Raw genomic sequence first — 19,768 nt, 5'->3', positions numbered from 1 at the left:
TTTAAATCAAATTTAAAACTTACTTTCGTTGTTAAATTTTGCATACTAATGTAGTGAAGTATCAATGAACGCTATTTATGTTTTTCTAGTATTATACATATACTGAAATAGAACTCTCTGCCTATATTATTTTCTTTTTTCTTTTAAAGCACGACAGGTACGTAAATGGAGACTGAAAACGAAATCTTACAAATGAGCGGAGCCCCATGGAAACATGTCATATGATAACGATGCAAAAGTCAAGAGAGGTAGAGCAGCGTTTCTTACAAAGATACCCACCGGTAATACTCTACTAAACATTTATTCAACTAGGCATTCAACGGCCTGTCATATATTAGAATATATTAAAAGTCAAACAAAACCATAAGAGAATTAATATTAGTCAATTAATATGCCTTACAGAAAATTACGTAACATGGAATTGTGCTTATTTCAAGTCTCACATGAGTACTACATACACCAAACTCGAGGCTGAAGGCTAAGATTTTTAAATCTAACAGGGAAAAAAAAAGATGAAAGTGGAAAAAGACAAGTCACGCAGAACAACAACAATGGGGTCATCTCAGCAACAGCACTTCTATTACGATAACCACTCCAAAGAATTAGTGGTCATTATATCGCAACGCAATTTCCTTCGTTCTTCTTTAGAAACACCATCTTCACATGCGCATGAAAATTTTTAGTCATTATCTGTTTTTTTATTTTGTTGTTGTTGTTTTTCTAACCAAACTTTTCTATACATATACGAAGCTTTTCCTTGGGAAAGGTTTGCAAAGCATATTTTGGGCAAAGTCAAATACTGTATATTATGTGCTTCATTCCGCAACAAAGTACTAGGTACTGTTATGTTATATGCAATCAAATACTGCAGCCCAAGGGAGAGTGACGAAATGTTATTGATGACTATCCCCAAGGACTTTAAGTCTCTCTCTCTCTCTCTCTCATATATATATATATATATATATATATATATATATATATATATATATATATATATATATATATATATATATATATATATATATATAAAAGGGTTGGGAAGTAAGTCATGGAAACTCAGTAATATTTCGTCAATCGAGGGATGTATTTAAGAAGTGCTGAAAATATCCATAATGGAAGGAATGATAGAATATTTTGTTGGTAGGAATCACAAAAGAAAACCCAACCAATCCTGTGACATACAAATGTATTAATGCACATGTTATAAAAACTCGTCTTATTATGACAAATCTTCAAAATAATCTCCGCACTGTCCACAGCAGGCTGTTATCGATGTGGAAGACGTAAAATATATTTGCAGGCGTAAATTATATTAAATCAATTAACTCAAATTAAAATACAAAGCTGTCCAAGGAATTATGTTGACGATCGCTAGACGAAATCCATTGGGGCTCGAGTCACTCTGTAGAAGCATGAGCGGATTTTTAACTTCCTCGATGTTTCTGTTTGTGTTCCTGTCAAGTACGGTAGTCCTCAACTGTGGAAAACGACGAATAAGATTGAGATATTAAAAAAAAAAAAACGGTAGAACGCTTGTCTCCGGTGTGAAAGGTTCTTAATTCGATTCTAGGTCATGTGAGTTTGTGGTGGGTAACTTATATCCGTGGATTTTCTAATTTCTTTCACTTCCTCCCTCATTCTCATTTCGCCATTTTTTTTATATAATAATTTATTTTCATTACTCATCTGACCCTACAGAGCATACATGTGAAACGTAAAAAATGATTCTAATTTAATTATGGCTAATTATTTGTAAATGGATAATGTTTAATACCACTTTAATATCGTTATTCTCTTTCAACTCACTGGATAATAAATAATAATGATTATAAAAATCTGATAAATAATATTTCATTTGCTATAGATTGACAGCAGCGACACATGCGTCACTCTGAACGATCCTACTACTAATTCGCAAATAGTGTACAAATGTTTAATAGCAGAAGTGTACTTCCACACGGGCGTCACAGCACGGTAAGAGCTGTGTACTTTCAAGCAGAGTCGTCGGCGACACGGTTTGTGCTTAAGCGCTTGTAAAGATTAGACATAGCTTTTTAGAAAGAGTCGAAAATTAATTTCGATTCCCGGTAGGGGCACTCGATCGGAAACGTGTAAATGCCTTTTCAGGCCAGCCATCTTGAGTGAGGTTCCTTCTGCGTTTTCCTCATGCACACTAGGCAAATTCTGGGATGGCATCTAACATAAAGGTCCTAGGCCGCTTCCTTCCTTGGCCATTCCTCTCAGCCTTCACAGTTTTCCCGAGCCGTGTGCTCGCTGAGAGACGTCATCCCTCATGCGTGACGGACTAAAATGGCCAGTGCCGAAAGTCCAAAAGTATAATTTCTAATTCCATAAATTAATTTGTATGTTGAAAACAGTACATTATTATTTACGAAATATTACAACCTTCTTATTTTATTTGTATATGAGTCTACATTAGAGATCACATTCGGAACTATGCACATTAAAAAAATCGCGACCAATAACGAAAATATATAAGTTCAAGTTATCGTATTCCAAAACTCTTTCATTTGTATGATAAGCTACCCTTATTAAATGCAGGGCAGGAAACTCCGCTAAAATCGAAACTAGTGCGAACGAGAAAGAAAGAAGCTTGGAATTATCCATACGTCATTGGATCGATGATACAACTGCATTTTGTGGATGATTTACGAATATGATATCCCACTGCATAAGCGAAAGTAAAAGACGTGCAAAATTACAGATCATAAATTCGTTGCAGGTCGTTAGTTGAAAACACAGATAAGTTTTTAAGTCTGAAGTTGTCTATTTAAAACACAAGCACTGAACCACATCTGAAATCGTCTAAACAATTTCATGTCATTTTTTTTTTATTTTTTTAAATATTTTTTCCAAATCTAAATTCCCTGATTCTTAGCATAATTTCCAGTCTTCTCAAGTTCACTGACTTTTCTCGGTTTTCCAGGTTTGTCGCTACCCTTGTCAGTAGTTACCAAAAAATAAAGTACCACATAAAAGGAAGCTGAGCCGAGGCATATCCCTGGCCGAGCCCGGTCACCAAATATTGCGATCTTTATTCCATAGACCATGAGCTACCTATTCACCAAATTTGGTTCACACAGCCCAAAAATAAAGTTCCGAATATCGAGAAACAAAGTACCACCTATAAGGTGATTACATATAAAGTGCCGCTATTCATGGAGGTCCAGCGCGGGCTGTAATCAACATATTACATTGAACTTTGGTAAATATGCTAATGAGACCAAAAGGTAGCGAGTTACGCTGAAAAAAAAATATTAGTTTCACTTTCCGCCACCAGGGGAAAATGTGGCACTGCACAAGCCGTAACACGCAAGCTCACACTTCATACACGATCGCGTGCAGAGCAGCATGACTACTGATAAGAGAGACCGTGTAATCTTAGTAAAATTGGTCTGTCAGAACGGGAGTAATTACAGTGCAATATTGAGGTAATATTGGCGTCTGAAAGGAATAAAAAGAGGATCACTATCAAGAAATGGCTTAAAGAAGATGGTACTGAAATTTGAAACAACGGGTGAGTTGCGTGTGTCTCCAGGAAGAGGAAGACGACCCATTCCAACGGAGGTTGTTGACTAGGTTGCTGTGGCTGTTTTGGATCTCACAGCACGTGCTCCATATTCCGCTACCAGTGCTCAGGCGATGTTACGGAAATTGGCCATCTCATGGATGACATGTGGCCGTGGATTATCCAGTGAACTGATGAGGTGCACTTTACACTAGAAACGGCAGTGACACGCAAAACTGTCGGGTATGCGGCTCGAACAATCCGCATGTTGTGCAGGAACATCCATTACACTTTGCGTACGTAACTGTGTGGTGTGAATTCACAGGAACGTTCATTATTGGCCCGTTTTTCTTTGGGGAGATGACACCCCCAAGGAGTTGTCACCTGTACAGTGACATTAGCACGTTAAATGGACCTTTTAATGTGGCATGTGATTCATGCGTTACAGGCACGAAACTTTTGAGACGATTGTTTTCATGCAATACGGAGCAACACTGCACATCGGTCGCCACGTGAAAGATCTGTTTCGTGAAATCTTCACTGCTGATTGCATCATCTCCCAAGGTTTTCCAGATGCGTGGCCAGCAAGATACCCCGATCTAAATCTGCATGTCTTCTGGCTGTGGGAATATCTGAAAATTCGGGTCTGCCAGGGAAATGTCTAGTCGCTGGTGGATCTTAAGGACAGCATAATGCGACATGTTGCAACAATTCTGCCAGAACTGCTGCAAGCAACTGTTGCGCACGCCTTTTGCGGATGCAACATGTCGTCGATGTGTCTGGTGACCATATAGAACATATTATATAAATTGGTCACTGTAACCGCAAATGTTAATAAAGATATTCCCATTGCCCCTTTTGTTACCAATAAATGGAAATAAAGTTTCATATTTTGTTATCCTCATGTTGTTCCCTTTGCACCATGTGTTACAATCACTTGTTCTTCATCCTGTTTGCATTACATTTATTTCACATGTTTGACCTCTTCGACCTAGATAATCGTCTTATCCATACATTCAGGACCATTTCCTTGTGCGTATTATCTGTACAGCGTCACATTTTCCCTTGGTGGTGGAAAGGAGAACTAATATTTTATTCTCTCCAGCGTCACTCGCTTCCGCATGATCTCATTAGTATATTTATCAAATTTCAATGTAATACGTTGATTACAGCCCGCGCTAGACCGCCGTGAATAGCAACACTTTAATTGTAACCAGACTGTATAAACACAGACACACACACACGCACACATACACCAATCTCGCGCACGCTTACGCCGCGCCGGGAACTAGAAATTATTCCTCGATTTACTATGGAGTTTTTTTCTTTTTCTTTCTTTTCTTTTCCGGAACTAGACCGGATAATCGTGAGTGTACTGTATATACATTATACATAATGATACGTTATATCAAACTATCAACACATCGAATCTGTGAACGGCTTTATTAGGATCGTGCATTGGGACTCATAAGATTTCTGAGTGCGTCCCTCCGTTACTACACATGATAACTATTGAGAAAAGGGAATTTTTTACTTTGTTTTCGCAATAGATAGCTATAGCGATTACTCCGGCCGAGCTCGTTAATAGAGTCAATCCGTTAGCATCTTCACAGATAACGGTGACTTTAACCTACTGCACGTTTCTCAACCTGGGGGTCACGAAAAGATAAATTAGAATCTAATACCGGAAAATATTTTTAAATATTATTTTGAATATTCTTCTGACAGGCATATTTTTACTTTTATACATACTGTTAAAAACAACAACAAAAAAAGATCTACTAAACATTTTCAACAGGTGCAAAATTGTTTAAAAATCAATTTAAATGAAAGAGGTACGATATGAAACTAATGAGAACTTCATATTGAAATACCAGAAAAATACAAATGCAACAAAAATTGCAATTGAAGTACAATTAAAATTGAAATCTACTGTAATGAGATACAATGAGCAAAATAAGTATTCGTCCGGCCAGAACTGAAATGTTTGTACGCATATAATTTGCATTCAACTCAATAGTAAAAGGAAGAACGAAACACAGATATTTCATTACACTACCTTTATATATACCAAACATAGAAATGAAGTTATTTCATATTCAAAGCATACGAAAAAGTACAAATAAAATGAACTAAACATATTTCACGCCAAAAAAGTATTCGTCTACTAAGAAATACTATTCATCTGCAATAGCTTCGGTTATTGTGCCCCAACTTTTAATACTTTGTTGGTTCTCCTTTTCGCCGCATGACCTCCTGCAACCTCCTTGGCATTGACATAACTAGATTTTCTGTTGTTACACTGGTAATTTTCCTCCATTTTGTCAACAGTGCGCTTTAAAAATCAGTCTTATTTGAAATATTGTGTTTTCGTATGTTTGTTTCCAGAGAGTGCCATAGATGCTCAATTAGATTTATATCCGGTGATTTTGGAAGGGTTTCCATCCACTTCGAGGTATTGTATAAGAGCCACAGCTTCGTATTGAGCGCAGTGTGTTTCGGGTAGTTATCTTGGATGAATATGTAATCACCTGCTAGGCCCATTTGCTCAACGCTCGTGAGAAGATGTGTCTTCAGGATGTTGATGTATGCTGTGTGATCCATTATTCTTACAATGAAACAACTTTCCAACGCCGTACGCACTCATGCACACACCACCCCCCCCCCCCTATACTTTACTGTAGCTGTAAAATTATTTTCCTCAAGTTCACAGTTTTTCTTCCTTTATACCAGAACTCGTCCATCTGATTGAAACAAATGAAATGTGCCTTCATCAGTGAAAAAAATCTAGAAGTCGAATATCTCGTTCCTGTGTGACATTGTATACTCCTGGCCCTTCTTTCTGTTTTTTTTTTTTTTTTTTTTTCTGATATATGGATTTCTGTGGCCTGTTTGGGCTCCATATCCAGCTTCATGGAGGACGTTTCTCACGGTTTGGACTGACACTTTCTTTGGAGACTCTTGTTCGAGCTCCGCAGCTATGAGTGGTGCACTCACTTCGAATTCTCCTTAACTTTACATGCGATGAGACGTCTATTTTGCTGCGTTAGTTGTGATGGACGCCCAGATCACGACAGATTCTTGTATGTTTTTGTCTTTTTAAACTTATATATGAGGCCTTCAATGCTGGTAATAGGCCGACCAATCATAGGGGTCTAACACTGGTCTCACTAAACGACTTACTCTTACCAAACAATCGTATCATCATTCGTCTTTCCTCTTCACTTGTTTATTTTGATTTCCGGCCCATTTCGTCTTCACCTGGTTCCTTTCTGTTTGTTGTTGACTCCAATAGCAGCACACATACACTCTTTGACTACAGTTCACCAATTGACACAAGCGTTTGCAGCTATAATACCCAAAGACACGCGTTACGAAGAGTGTGTTGCTTCTGGTATAGATAGAAGACGAATACTTTTTTTGCAATAAATGTGACGTCTCTCCTCTTTATTGTAACCTGTAGAAAACGAAAGACAAAGTTTCACTTGTTTCTTCCTATATTTTATGCTGGGAAATATAGACAAACCTATGAGCATATTATTATGCGATAGAGTTTTCTTTCCTTTAATATATGAGACGATTTATATTGTGTGCGCTTTGAGACGAATACTTTTTTTGCTCACTGTATGTATATGAAGTTCTATGAATGAAGTTGAGCTATGAAGTTTTAAAATATTCAAGTAGCCTCCACTTTGAAACAGTATGGCGGATCGGATTCGATATTTGTAATATGAATGAACTCATCAAATTTCGTTTTAATCCATTCGCTTTTAGGGAAGTTACTGTGCCCTCTATATATATAAGAAATGGATTTTACTATTATAGAAATAGATAGATATCGTAAAAATCTCCGCAATAGGTATATTAAAAATCTCACACAAGCTTATTACAAATCAGAAATTATAAAGGGTTGCTGGCAAGAGAATGTGATAAAATGGGTGTTGTGATAGGAATTAGGTTGAGAACCACTGACCTACTGTATAGTTTAGAATTCATATTTCCTAGCTTCTATGCAACCTGTACATGCCAAAAGATTGTTGGTTGCTTGTGATAAAAGGATATAGTGTTTTTTTTTTTCTAAAAACGTTTCTTAGATTTTAGTTTCGTGTAATATTTTCTGTAATCTGTTCTGTCTGTCTGTCTTTATGTAAATCCAATACGCTGCACCAGATACCAAGAGCAAATGCGTGTAAAACGAACTTTGCATGTCCCCTATCATTGAGACATATTTACATGACTCCGCGTAATCAAAACCACTCCTCTTATGTAAAAGCTTGGTTTATGTTACGAGTATTATTATTATTATTATTATTATTATTATTATTATTATTATTATTATTATTATTATTATTATTATTATTTATTAATCTAGCAGTTTGCACATAAAGAGTTATGAATAAATGATTACAGCAGGATTTATAACTGTAATATCCTCCATACCGTAGTTTTCCAGTTTTCCATAGTCTTCCAATCGCTACGAAAAAATTAATATCCCCTATGAACTTAAATATGTATGTCCAGTATATTATGAGATGAGAATATGTTTTCTACACATATCCCCATCGGAGTACATAAAGCAAAAACTATGACCGAAAGTACGTCATTGAAATTTTAGGAAGTCTAGTGAAAACTAGTTGGAAACCTTAAAAAAATGTATGATTTATAAAAAAAACTTATATTGATATATGTTTTGGTCAGCATCCAGGCCCGTATCCACGGGGGGTCGCACCCCTAAATTTTTACTGGCCCCCTAAAATTCTCACGGTAGGTTTGTAAATGAACTATAATATGATTGGATCGGCCCCCCAAACTTCTACCTCCCCCTACATTTTTTGGGCTGCCTACGAGTCTGTCGAGCTCCTCCGTAGCTAAGCGGTTAGCGTACGCGCCTTTGGCGCGGGAGACCCAGGTTCGGTTCCCGGCGGGAGCTCATGTGGTTCGGATTCCACGTTAATCAGTAGGTCCACGTCTCATATAGCCTCGCTGCTGAACGGGACGTAAAACTCAAAATCAATCAATCAATCAATTACGAGTCTGTCAGCATCATTAAACGAGTGGACTGAAAGTGTAAATCATTAAGTTCGGTAACGCCTTGTTTGGAAGGGGAAGGTGTGTGCATTACGAACCTAGGTGAATGGGCATTTCTGCTTATCTCTATAGCTACTCTTTAGTCTTTGGAACAAATGAACAAATTTGAGTAGGGTCCGATGAGTACCAGAAAATTATGTAATTTGTAATCTCTATACCAATAATTACAATGTTGGGCTCCCAAAGTCAGATATATATTCGAAACAAACATAATATTATATGTACACACTTTTGTTGAGTAACTGAAAGTATAACTTCAATTATCTGGATTAATGAGTTCTGGACGCAATCTGGATACGTAGAAATCTGGATAATTGCAATTACACATAAAGCACAAAGTAAAGCACCTGTAGACAGGAAACACTAAGTAAGTTCAATATAAAGTAAATGTGAGTGACCAGATAGAGAACAGGGTTATTAAGTTCTTTTTCTAATGTAACTTTTTTTTTTAAATCGATATCGATCCGAATAACAAGTTCAGTAAATTATAGTGTACTGCACTCTCAGTGATGAAAATTTTCCGATTCATCAAAACATACTCCACTTATTCCTACATCGTTATTTAGCTGTAATATTTATTGATGATATATATTATCAGAAAAAATTTTCATGAAGAGAAAATCTAACGATTCTTCATTGCAGCAAAAATGTTTCAAAAACTTCAATATGTTATTCCCTCAGAATTCACCTTTGATCTCACAAAATCATATCTCGTTAGTTTAATACGCGTAAGACGAAGTTTTGTCATAGCTTTACTACTTTCTCGATTTATATACTTGCAACTTATATTAATAAGTAGAGATAATACAAAGTACCTACTGTAAATTTTTGATTACCCAAAATTTCAGTTTAAGTAACTCATGAAATATTGAACATTTTCTTTTTAAATATATATATATTCATATATTTATTCAAAAGAGAAAGTAAAATGTAACTAATAAGCAAGCTGACTTGTGTAGTTGTTCTTCCATTAAAATAATTAATAGTTATTATTTCTAATACATTTATACGTAATAATGGTAGTTTTACATACAAAATATCTGCTCTAAGATATTGATTATACAAACTCCAATACTGAAGTTCTAATTTACGAGTGTTAAACACTAGATCAAAGCATTTCTACAAAAATAATCTTCATAAGGAACTTATATGTAGTTATTTCATTACATAGGCAGGTCTATATGTGAAGAAATAGTGGAATTTTCTTGTTACATTTTAAACAATGGGATGGGATATTTGTGCTCTACGAACCCGATCTGTGTTCCTTGCACTTTACACACACACACACACACACAGAGAGAGAGAGAGAGAGAGAGAGAGAGAAACACTATGTAAATTTTTACTTGCCAACTCGAAATATTATAAAATTTTCCGGATCCCGAAAGCTAATTAAAAAAATTACAATTTGTTGCTGTCTAACTTTCCTCTACAGAAATTCAATTCTATAGCTCAATGTGCAGTTAAATATAGTAGAAAATTTTCCACCTAACATCACTATACATAATACTCAAAAATGTACGGCTCATGAAAAGTTTTTCGACGTGTTTCTACATCGTAATGAAAAATTCCTATCCATCAATATTCCTTTCACTTGTTTTTACAAAGCAATAAAACTTTCCGATTCACAAAAGTTGTTTTTTGCTTCAAAATTATGAAAATTTTCCGATTCATAAAAAGGTTTTCAATTTTTCCATACGACGGAAGAAAATTTTTCGATTCATGAAAAATTGTTTCACTTGTTCCTACATAGTACTGGAAAATTTCTAAGCGTGAAAATTTTCAGATTCTTTAAACGATCTTTCACTTTTTAACATTTCTATACACGAATTTAATCGATTTTATGGTAAATGAGGAATTGATACTTAATCACTGATATTTGTTTAAAACGGAAAATCTTCCGGAAAAATATAGGGGAAAATTTTCCATCTCACATCACTGACTGCACTACTCATTACTAACAACTGATTTTTACAATAATACAAATTAAAGAACTACCTTACCTGATATGTTTGCATCATTAACATCTGCTCCATTTTTAGGGATTTCTGTTGACTTGCCTTCATCCTATTTTCGTAGAGGCCTTTTATTTTCCTAATTTCTCGTTCCCACGATCGTTGTTTTTCCTCATACACTTTAAATATCACTTGTTCATTTTGCTCCATTGTCTCCCGTAGGTAATTAATTTCGGAGTCCTTTTCTTTTAAAATGGCTTCAAGTTCCGCCACACCAGAATCTGACGGCGACGGTGTTTGGTGCAGATCTAGATGAGAACTCGATAACTGAAGACTGGATCCGCTTATGGAACTATGATGCGCGGGGATCAAACGTGAAACAGAACTAAGGGAGCCACCAAGTCTATGAAGGGTGGACATATTGGAGGAGAAAAACGATTGAGGAGTGTCATAACGAGGTGGTCCGGGTTTCGCGTATTTTGGTTCGTCTGTACAATCGTCCACAACAGAACCCTGATGACTGAAGTGCGTGGCAGGCTGCGATTTCACACTTTCTAAACTATCGTAGCAAAATTTGTTCGATGGCGGAGACATCTTCCTGTCCAGAGAGTAATTAGAGCTTCCGTTGTGAGAGCGAAGATCAGTTGTGCCTGTAAAGATTAAAGGAAACAATAATTAGCCTCACTTAATTAAATTAAGTTCTAATGGTTTCAGTTGTCGAAGTGAGACAGTATGCGGTGGTATGCCATACCGCCTCTAGTTTTTCAGTGAAGGCATACCATCGCTGGGTTTTCAATGATTAAAACATACCGTCACTGGAAAGTAGATGTTAAATACCTTTAACAAATTCATTTTTATACACAGTAATTGACGAATAGCTTTACAAGTAAAAAAAAAAAATTATTTCTTATTGTATAAATAATTGTAAGTTGACAACACCAACATTTTTGTTATTTTTCCTACTTTTTGTTTTTAAAATGAGCTGTCTTTAAAGAAGTTCATCTAGTTTATATTTTGATGTGCCGTACTGAATTTTTTGTTATGTATATCCATCTATCTATCTATATCTATATCTATATCTATATCTATATATATATATATATATATATATATATATATATATATATATATATATATATATATATATATATATATATATATATATGTGTGTGTGTGTGTGTGTGTGTGTGTGTGTCTTCTTGTCTTAATGCATATAAATGCCGTGTTTTGAGTATGGTCGGATTTAGGGGTTCTATTCACTCGAACGGAAAGGAAAGAAATACAAGAATGCATCTGTACAAACTATCAGTAGCTACTAGATCCTACACCAACAATGAACTGAAAATAGATGGTGGCAAGTACTTTGAACAAACTGTGCTTTACATACATAGAAATTGTACTGTATACTGTACAAGTAAAATACAAAAACAGACAAAAATCTGTAACAGAACTAATGACAAAATTTAGCTCAATTAGAACTAATTACTTACTTCTTGTCCGCGCTAAGTTTAAGAGTTCCGATAAGCACCAAAAGAACAAATCCATTTTAAATATAGCACACACGTTCACATTCTGCTTACAAATAAATCTTTCGAACACCTGAACGACACAAACATGAAAAGGAGCCCGATAGTGATCATGCATGCAGACAGACAAACATCCTTATCACTATAATCTCTTCTAACATTATTTCAAGGCTCCAGTTTTCGTAGAGAGATATTAACTAAACACGTGTTTCTCTCAAGCCCAGCGAAGTTAAGTACATTTCAAGTAAATATGTAAAATAAAGTATAGTACTTACAATGTTTATTGACTTGAAAAATATTTATTTTTGCTTTTCTCATTAAATTTTATAATACAAATTGTGATAAACATTTTTATACATGGAACTACTGAATATTCTTTCTTCTTTTACGGGAAGAATAGGTTTATGGAATAGTATTTGAATCACTTCCTCCTTTATGATACGTGTTTCAATGAAAATCTAATGATAAAAAAATTCCGTATTGTCACCCCATTCAACTTAAACCCTCACTCCTAACCCCCCATACCGATGGGGGACAGAAATTGAAGTTAAACGACATCGGGAGTCTCACTATTTATCTCAGCAACCCCGAAAACTATGGATTAGACACTAATATCGATTATTTTTACATATCATTCCCTTTCAACACCAATCCCTTCCCCTTCTCACTCCATGCCGATAATGTGATAAAAACCTATGGATTATTTTTACATATCACTCCCTTCCCACTCCTTCCCGTTCTCACCCCCCATACCAATAATGTGATAAAAGCCTTTCGATTATTTTTACATCGACTATCGGTTCCTTCTCTCTTACGCTGATAATGTGATAAAATCCTAAGCTAGGCCATGGTCTACTCATGTAGAAAAAATCATCGGAAAGACGAACAACGTGTGTGGATCAACGTCCCACGTGAGAGTAATGTACAACATTGTTTCCTGGCGACGATCTTTCCGCCAAAATGACGGAACCACATCGCAGAAAGCACCACGACAATATATATATATATATATATATATATATATATATATATATATATATATATATATATATATATATATATATGCAGTGGTGCCCACCCCCCTCATGTCCATGACGCACCCCCCCTCAATTGTCTATCCGTAAGTGTTCGTCCACGAAAAAAAATCTTTTCGATTAATTTTTACACCTCCTCAAACATATTTATATAGATTTTCAACCCCCCCAAATATTTCAATGACGCAGTTTGCGTCATAGCCCCCCCTTGTGGGCACCCCTGGTAGATGAAGTTCGAACATGAGATAATTTTTGTCATATAACTTTGACGATGTAACTTAAAGGAGGGGAAAGACATTTACAAATGATCGAAAATGACCGATATTAAGGCCTGTGACAAACATCTTGGCATTTCAACTAAACGAATAAAACGCCAGCTCTGGCGTGACGTTGCCAAGTGGTAAAGGGGTGTGGGAATGGATAAGCAGACAAACTACAGCGCGATCAGGAGACAGGGGATAGACGTGGATGTGAGCAAACTAAACGTGGCACTACCGCTGGCCTCTCATTTGCTAGCAGCTTCAAATGCCAAGATGTTTGCCACGCCGTTTAGTGTCGAATCTATAGTTCTTGAGGTCGCTGAGATGAACAGTGACATTTCTGATGCCGTTTAAATCCAAATTCAGCCCCGTAAAAATTGTGGGAGGTATATATATATAATCAAAATGGTCAATATGAGTGTCGAATTCATAATTTTCGGGGTCGCTGAGATGAACAATGACACTTCTGATGCCGTGGCCCGCAACATGGGGAGAAAAGGGGATATATATAGAAATCATCGAAAATAACCAATATCAAGGAGCGCTTTAGTAATAGTAAAAAGTGACTGACTAACGAAACATAACTATTTTTTTCATAATTTAACCCAGTGAAGCGGGTATTTGATGCTAGTCAATAATAATAGGCTCATATTCTTAAAGCATTAAGTATAGATATGCATAGTCGGACTTAATTTAGAAAAAAAAAAGTAAATCCCTGTCAAGACGATTGACTTCAGGAATGGAACCCCACGTGAAACGTTCCCCCCACCCTAAGAAAGACAAGTTACCCCCACCCTAAGTAAGACAAGTTTTTCAATATCACATAAGAGAAATCAATTATGCATAAGATCTGACTCGAATCGATCCATATTTCGCTAGTGCCGTACACAGTAAACTTCTGTTCTCAATTAAACAGGTAACGCGCACGCGCATGCTGTTTGTACGTGTGGTCCCGAATTTGATTTCCGTTGGGAGTACCTGTCCCGAATATTAGTTCGAGTGGTGGCTGGGATTGCATTTCAAGCAGTATGTCCTGTCTCATATAGTCTCGTTTCTGAAAAGGGACTAAAACTTAAGCCAATAAATCAATCAAAATATTTAGCAATATGGTTTAATGAATAATAATGACTGTAAAATGAAACGAAATATTTTAGTTTAACGTCCCACGATTATGCCTTTAGGCTAAGAAGACGGAGGATTAAGGCAAGTGAATGATGATGGAAGACTTAGTGCAATGAGAATGTAGTCCACGGACACAACGTTTTCCGCCAAAAAGTTACTTTGCCAAGGATCGAACTATGGACTCCTACGCACCAGAAATAAGTGTTCTACCACTGAGCCACCTATTTTAGATATATAATTTGGGCATGATACGGCTTCCTTTTATTCACAAATTTGCAGTTGCAGTTGCTCCTTAGTCCACACTGTTATAATATTTTATACTATATACACCACACTGATTGCTTGATAGTATTAGTAACATTTTAAGAAATAAATTATAAAATAATACAAACAATTTGCGGAAAAGAATGAAATACAGGGTTTTTGACGTCCTGTTCAACACTGATAAAAGATTTTCTTTTTATAAAAACTTACTACTACAATGAAGCCCTGAATAATAAAGGACGATTCCAAACTCTACAGTCCGCCTTTGGATGGACAGTCAGATGTCCCTTCTAATATTTTGACATTAGACAAAATCTACTGAACATTAATCTTCAACGGATCTAACACTTCAAGAAAGAAAAAAAACTGAAATGAGACTATTACAGGTATTCATTTCCTCTTCCCAATCCAGATGTCTGCCGTATGCTTATCATTCCTTACGTTCATCAACTTCTTCACTGAATCTACAATGAACATTAGACCTACTATAACAACACAAACACTATACACTGGTTAACACACTTGAAATGAGCTTTCTTCTCAGTTTCAATTATTATCTGCCTTCTATCCAACTTCAATTGTTTTCCAGAAACAATAGTTTCCGTATTTAGTTTCGCCAAAGCCAAGTATTGTGCGAATTGACTTTTGAAAAACAACCGAACCACTATCCAACATAAATTATCGGCATGACTCCCTGCAGACCAGGAAAAAAAAATTAAACATAATCTTAGAAAGTTTAACATTTAAATATAAAAGAAGCATATATTAACATTTATAAGTTCCGGTAAAGATGTTTTATACGAAATTTAGCAAGTAATCTCTAAATGTTTTAGTCTCTCGCGAGCGACAAAAAAAAAAAAAAAAAAAAAAAAAAAAAAAAAGAAAGTTACTTTGAATTTCTATCCGAAGTGTTACTAGAACTTTAGAACAAGGGCGTCATTTAAGGAAGACAGGAAGGCAAATGCCCCGGAGATTTTTTCATATATATATATATATATATATATATATATATATAGGAGCGGATCCAAGGGGAGGCTATAGTTCCCCCTTGACGCTCAGGTATACACTGGATAAAATGGACTTCAATCCTGTTTTACACTCGATAAAGCGGCAAACTCTGGTTTAGATCTTCCCTTAATCATATCCTGGATCCGCTTATATATATATATATATATATATATATATATATATATATATATATATATATATATATATATATATATATATATATATATATAATCTTATTCAACGAACTATTTCTGCATTCCTTATAAGATTAATATTCTTTAAACCAAATCCACAAGTAATTAAGGGAACCATTAGAATGTGATATATTGTATCAAAACAATTCTGCATCTACTTCTAAATTGCTTTTGTTTTCCCTACTCATGTACTATTGAAACATTATTTTCATTAGACCTAAAGCAGGAATATCCTGAATATTAAAATCCTCTCGTCATCTATGTATTTTTAATTGAAATTTTAAGGGGTGGATGATGAGGCGCGTTAATAATGATATTCACCAATTCATGGCGGTGAAAATGTTACACATACCACTGCTGAATATCACTGTGGTAACCTTCAATGTTTTTCCTTTTGGAAGCTATACACCCCTGCCAATGCTTTATTCATCTCTTCGGAATCCGTTTTCTGGCATGACCTTCAGACTTTCTGAACTAGAAAACTTTATTAGAGGAAGTTTATCTCCAGTAAATTCGCATGAGCTAATTTCCTACGCTACATGTCAGAGGGTTGTATACATCCTTTAAATTTTTTTTTTCATTAATCTTTCTGTTATCGGGTAAAGAAAAGCATTCCAGACTGATTGCCACGAGAATGAGAAAAGAGCTTGATGCACTCCATATCACGAAGCCACAATAACCAATTTTGATTTCACTTTATGACTTCAACATGTTTTGAAATTGTGACACTCTTATATATTTATCATGATCTTGTAACGTTATTCAACCTGACCATGATTCTCAAAAAATTAAAAAAAAAAGAATTAAACCTTTCAGTTTTAGTTCTACATTTACATCCTACAGGCTGAAGAAGAAAGATTAATGAAAGCAGATATTGGAAAATGAAATTGAAGGAGACGGATTATGAAAGGAACTGGTAGAATGAGAATGTGGAAGGAAGCGGGAGAACCTGAAAGAAACCGTGGACACAATACTGTCGATCGAACCAGAGATCTCTGGCACCGAGCTGAGCACTTATCACTCACTGTATCCTTGATACTTAAAAAGAAGTATCAAATTCATATTAAAATGTCTACTTCAATAGATCTGAGGTTTTGAGCGCCTAACAAATTTAAGCATCAATATATTAAAATGCAAGGTTTATTTGTTTGTCTCCAATCCTTTCGACATGAGATCTCGGAAAACACAAGTGCTAGAAACGTACCGTTTTCACTGATTGATTCCAAATTTTGTGTAGATTGTCCAGTTCTGATTGAATATTTAAAAAACGTGGGTTATTTCTTTAGGCCTATTATATTTTTTTAAGGGTACATTGGAAGTGTTGAAATTTTAAAAAAGTAAAGCATCATATTCTGAGTTATACATTCCAACACAACATAGTTGTATGCACAGGTTGTACATCTCTCAAGCGTTTATTTCATGGCCAAGTGATAATGAAAAACGAAGGATAACCATTTCTCCAGGCTAAGATGAATCTTTATTGTTCGGAATGTTTTGCCCATCACTGATATTATAATTAATTGTGTATGTAATTTATTTGCTTATTACATACTGCATGAAAGAAAAAAAGAAAACTCTGATCATACATGAATTAGGAACTCCAACCGGAAGTAGGTTCAAATGTTGCAAACGGTGCAAGATATTGAAGAAATCTATCCTTTATGGCACGCCTTCCCGATTTTTATCAAGACGTCTTTTACTTGTGTCTGTAAAGGGACATGTACAAATGCTATGAGGAATGACAAGGAAATTCATGTTCATATGTGAATGATGCGTTGTGTAGAGAACGCAGGTTCAGCTAGTCTGTATATTAAAATGCTACAATATCAATATAAGCGCTTTAGCTCCAACTTCTAACTTATGATTTCAAACTTTTGATTTACTGTTATTTGTGATTTCACGTTCAACAAAGACAAATAATATTTTAAAGTATGTGTACTTTAAATAAGTCATTTAAATAGATCTTTTTTATAAAGTTTATTCTTTAAAATTATTATTCAAAACCTTTGTATTTTAATGTCTTCTCCAAAATCAATGCAAATGAATTGTGCTGCCATCTTCGGAGTTCTTTTATATTATATGTTTGTAGACGTTTATATGTGTGTGGCCAATCTTCTCGACAATGTGATCTCGGGAACTACAGGCTCTAGAAAGATGACGTTTTCACTGATCGATTGCAAATTTTGCGTAGATTGTCTAGTTATAATGGAATATTTATAAAACATGGTCGTTATTTCTTTATTACACTTTTACGGGTACATTGGATGTGTTGAATTAAAAAAAAACACAAAAGTAGTATATCCTAGGAGTTTTCATTCCAACACGACATGATTGTATATAGGAGTTGTATATCTCCCAGGCGTTTGTTTCATGGCTAAATGATAATGAAAAATAAAGGATATTCATTTTTCCAGTCTAAGATTAATCTTTATTGTTTGGAATGTTTGCTTAATAAGCACCGTATGTCCCTGACGTTATAATTAATTGTTTGTGTAATGTATTTGCTTATTACATACTGCATGCAACAAGAAAATAAATATTTGTCGTACATGAATTAAAAACTAAAACCGGAAGTAGGCTCAAATCCTGCAACTTCACTTGTGTCTGCAAAGGGATATGTACAGATTTTGTGAGGAATGACAAGGAGATTTATCCTCATATGTGAATGATGCGCTGTGTACAGAGCGCAGATTCAGCTAGTCTATATATTAAAATGCTAGGTTTATATATTTGTCTCCAATCCTTTCGACAATGAGATCTTGAAAACCATAAGTGCTAGAAACGTGCCGTTTTTGCTAGTCGATTCCAAATTTTGTGTAAATTGTCCAGTTCTAATTGAATGATTAAAAAACGTGTCCGTTAGTTCTTTATTACATTTACTAGGAATACACTGGAAGTGTTGAAATTTTAAAAAAGAATCATATCCTACATCCTACACGTTATACATTCCAACACCACAAAATTGTATACAAGAGTAGAATATCTTTCAGGCGTTTGTTTTATGCTCAAATGATGATGAAAAACGAAGGATAACTATTTCTCCAGTCTAAGATTAATCTTATTGTTTGGAGTGTTTTGCGCAACGAACACCGTATATTACTGACATTATAATTAATTGTGTGTGTAATGTATTTGCTTATTCCATACTGCATGCAAGAAGAAAGAAAACACTGATCATACATGAATTAGAAACTCCAACCGGTAGGCTCAAATCTTGCAAACGGTGCGAGATATTGAATGAATAATCGAAAAATCTCCTCTTTTTGGTACTCCCAAGCATTTTTTTTTTTTTTTTATCAAGACATCTTTCACTTGTGTCTGTAAAGGGACGTGTACAGATGTTGTGAGGAATGAAAGGAGATTCATGCTCATATGTGAATGGTGCGCTGTGTAGAGAGCGCAAGTTCTTTTGAAAATACTAATGCTTGGCCATCGCGAACACAACCTATTACTGACCGTCAACCTGAAATGTATTTTCACTTACTTAAAAGAGTGCACCTCCTTTAACCTTGTACTAGCGAAATATAATTATCCATCATTATAAAGATGTTAATATACACATAATTGTTAGGAATATAAACCTAAATATTACGAGGAAGTCATAAAAGAGTTAATATCTTCACCTTGCACGGCCTTGTCAACCACGCAAGTTAACAACTCAAACAGAGACTATTTATCACATCCGTTTACAACAAAACGAAAGTTCCCAGTTAATTAGCAAAAATATTAAAAACAACTTTACTGAAAATATCTTGGAAGCTACTTACCCAATAACAAAAACAAAATCTAGG

The 19,768-nt window shown here is 35.2% G+C and overlaps 1 protein-coding gene across 5 annotated transcripts in view; it reads right to left on the bottom strand.

The window, feature by feature from the left end:
• The window catches only part of LOC145690190 (uncharacterized), a 313,493-nt gene that overhangs the window by 19,889 nt on the left and 273,836 nt on the right, over positions 1-19,768 (bottom strand). For 4 of the 5 annotated variants that reach the window (XM_081764836.1, XM_081764845.1, XM_081764854.1 and 1 more), the window contains one exon: positions 10,618-11,219. In XM_081764836.1, the coding sequence (XP_081620962.1) occupies positions 10,618-11,219 (602 nt within the window). Of the gene's footprint in view, positions 1-10,617; positions 11,220-12,059; positions 12,197-19,768 lie in introns of those variants that run through there. The other variant, XM_081764864.1, reaches the window with a different exon arrangement.

This window comes from Thermobia domestica, chromosome 1 (assembly GCF_964235325.1).
Source record: "Thermobia domestica chromosome 1, izTheDome1.hap1.1, whole genome shotgun sequence".
Taxonomy (NCBI): domain Eukaryota; kingdom Metazoa; phylum Arthropoda; class Insecta; order Zygentoma; family Lepismatidae; genus Thermobia; species Thermobia domestica.
Note: the sequence above shows the minus strand (reverse complement) of the source record. Positions and strands in the feature narration are given on the sequence as shown.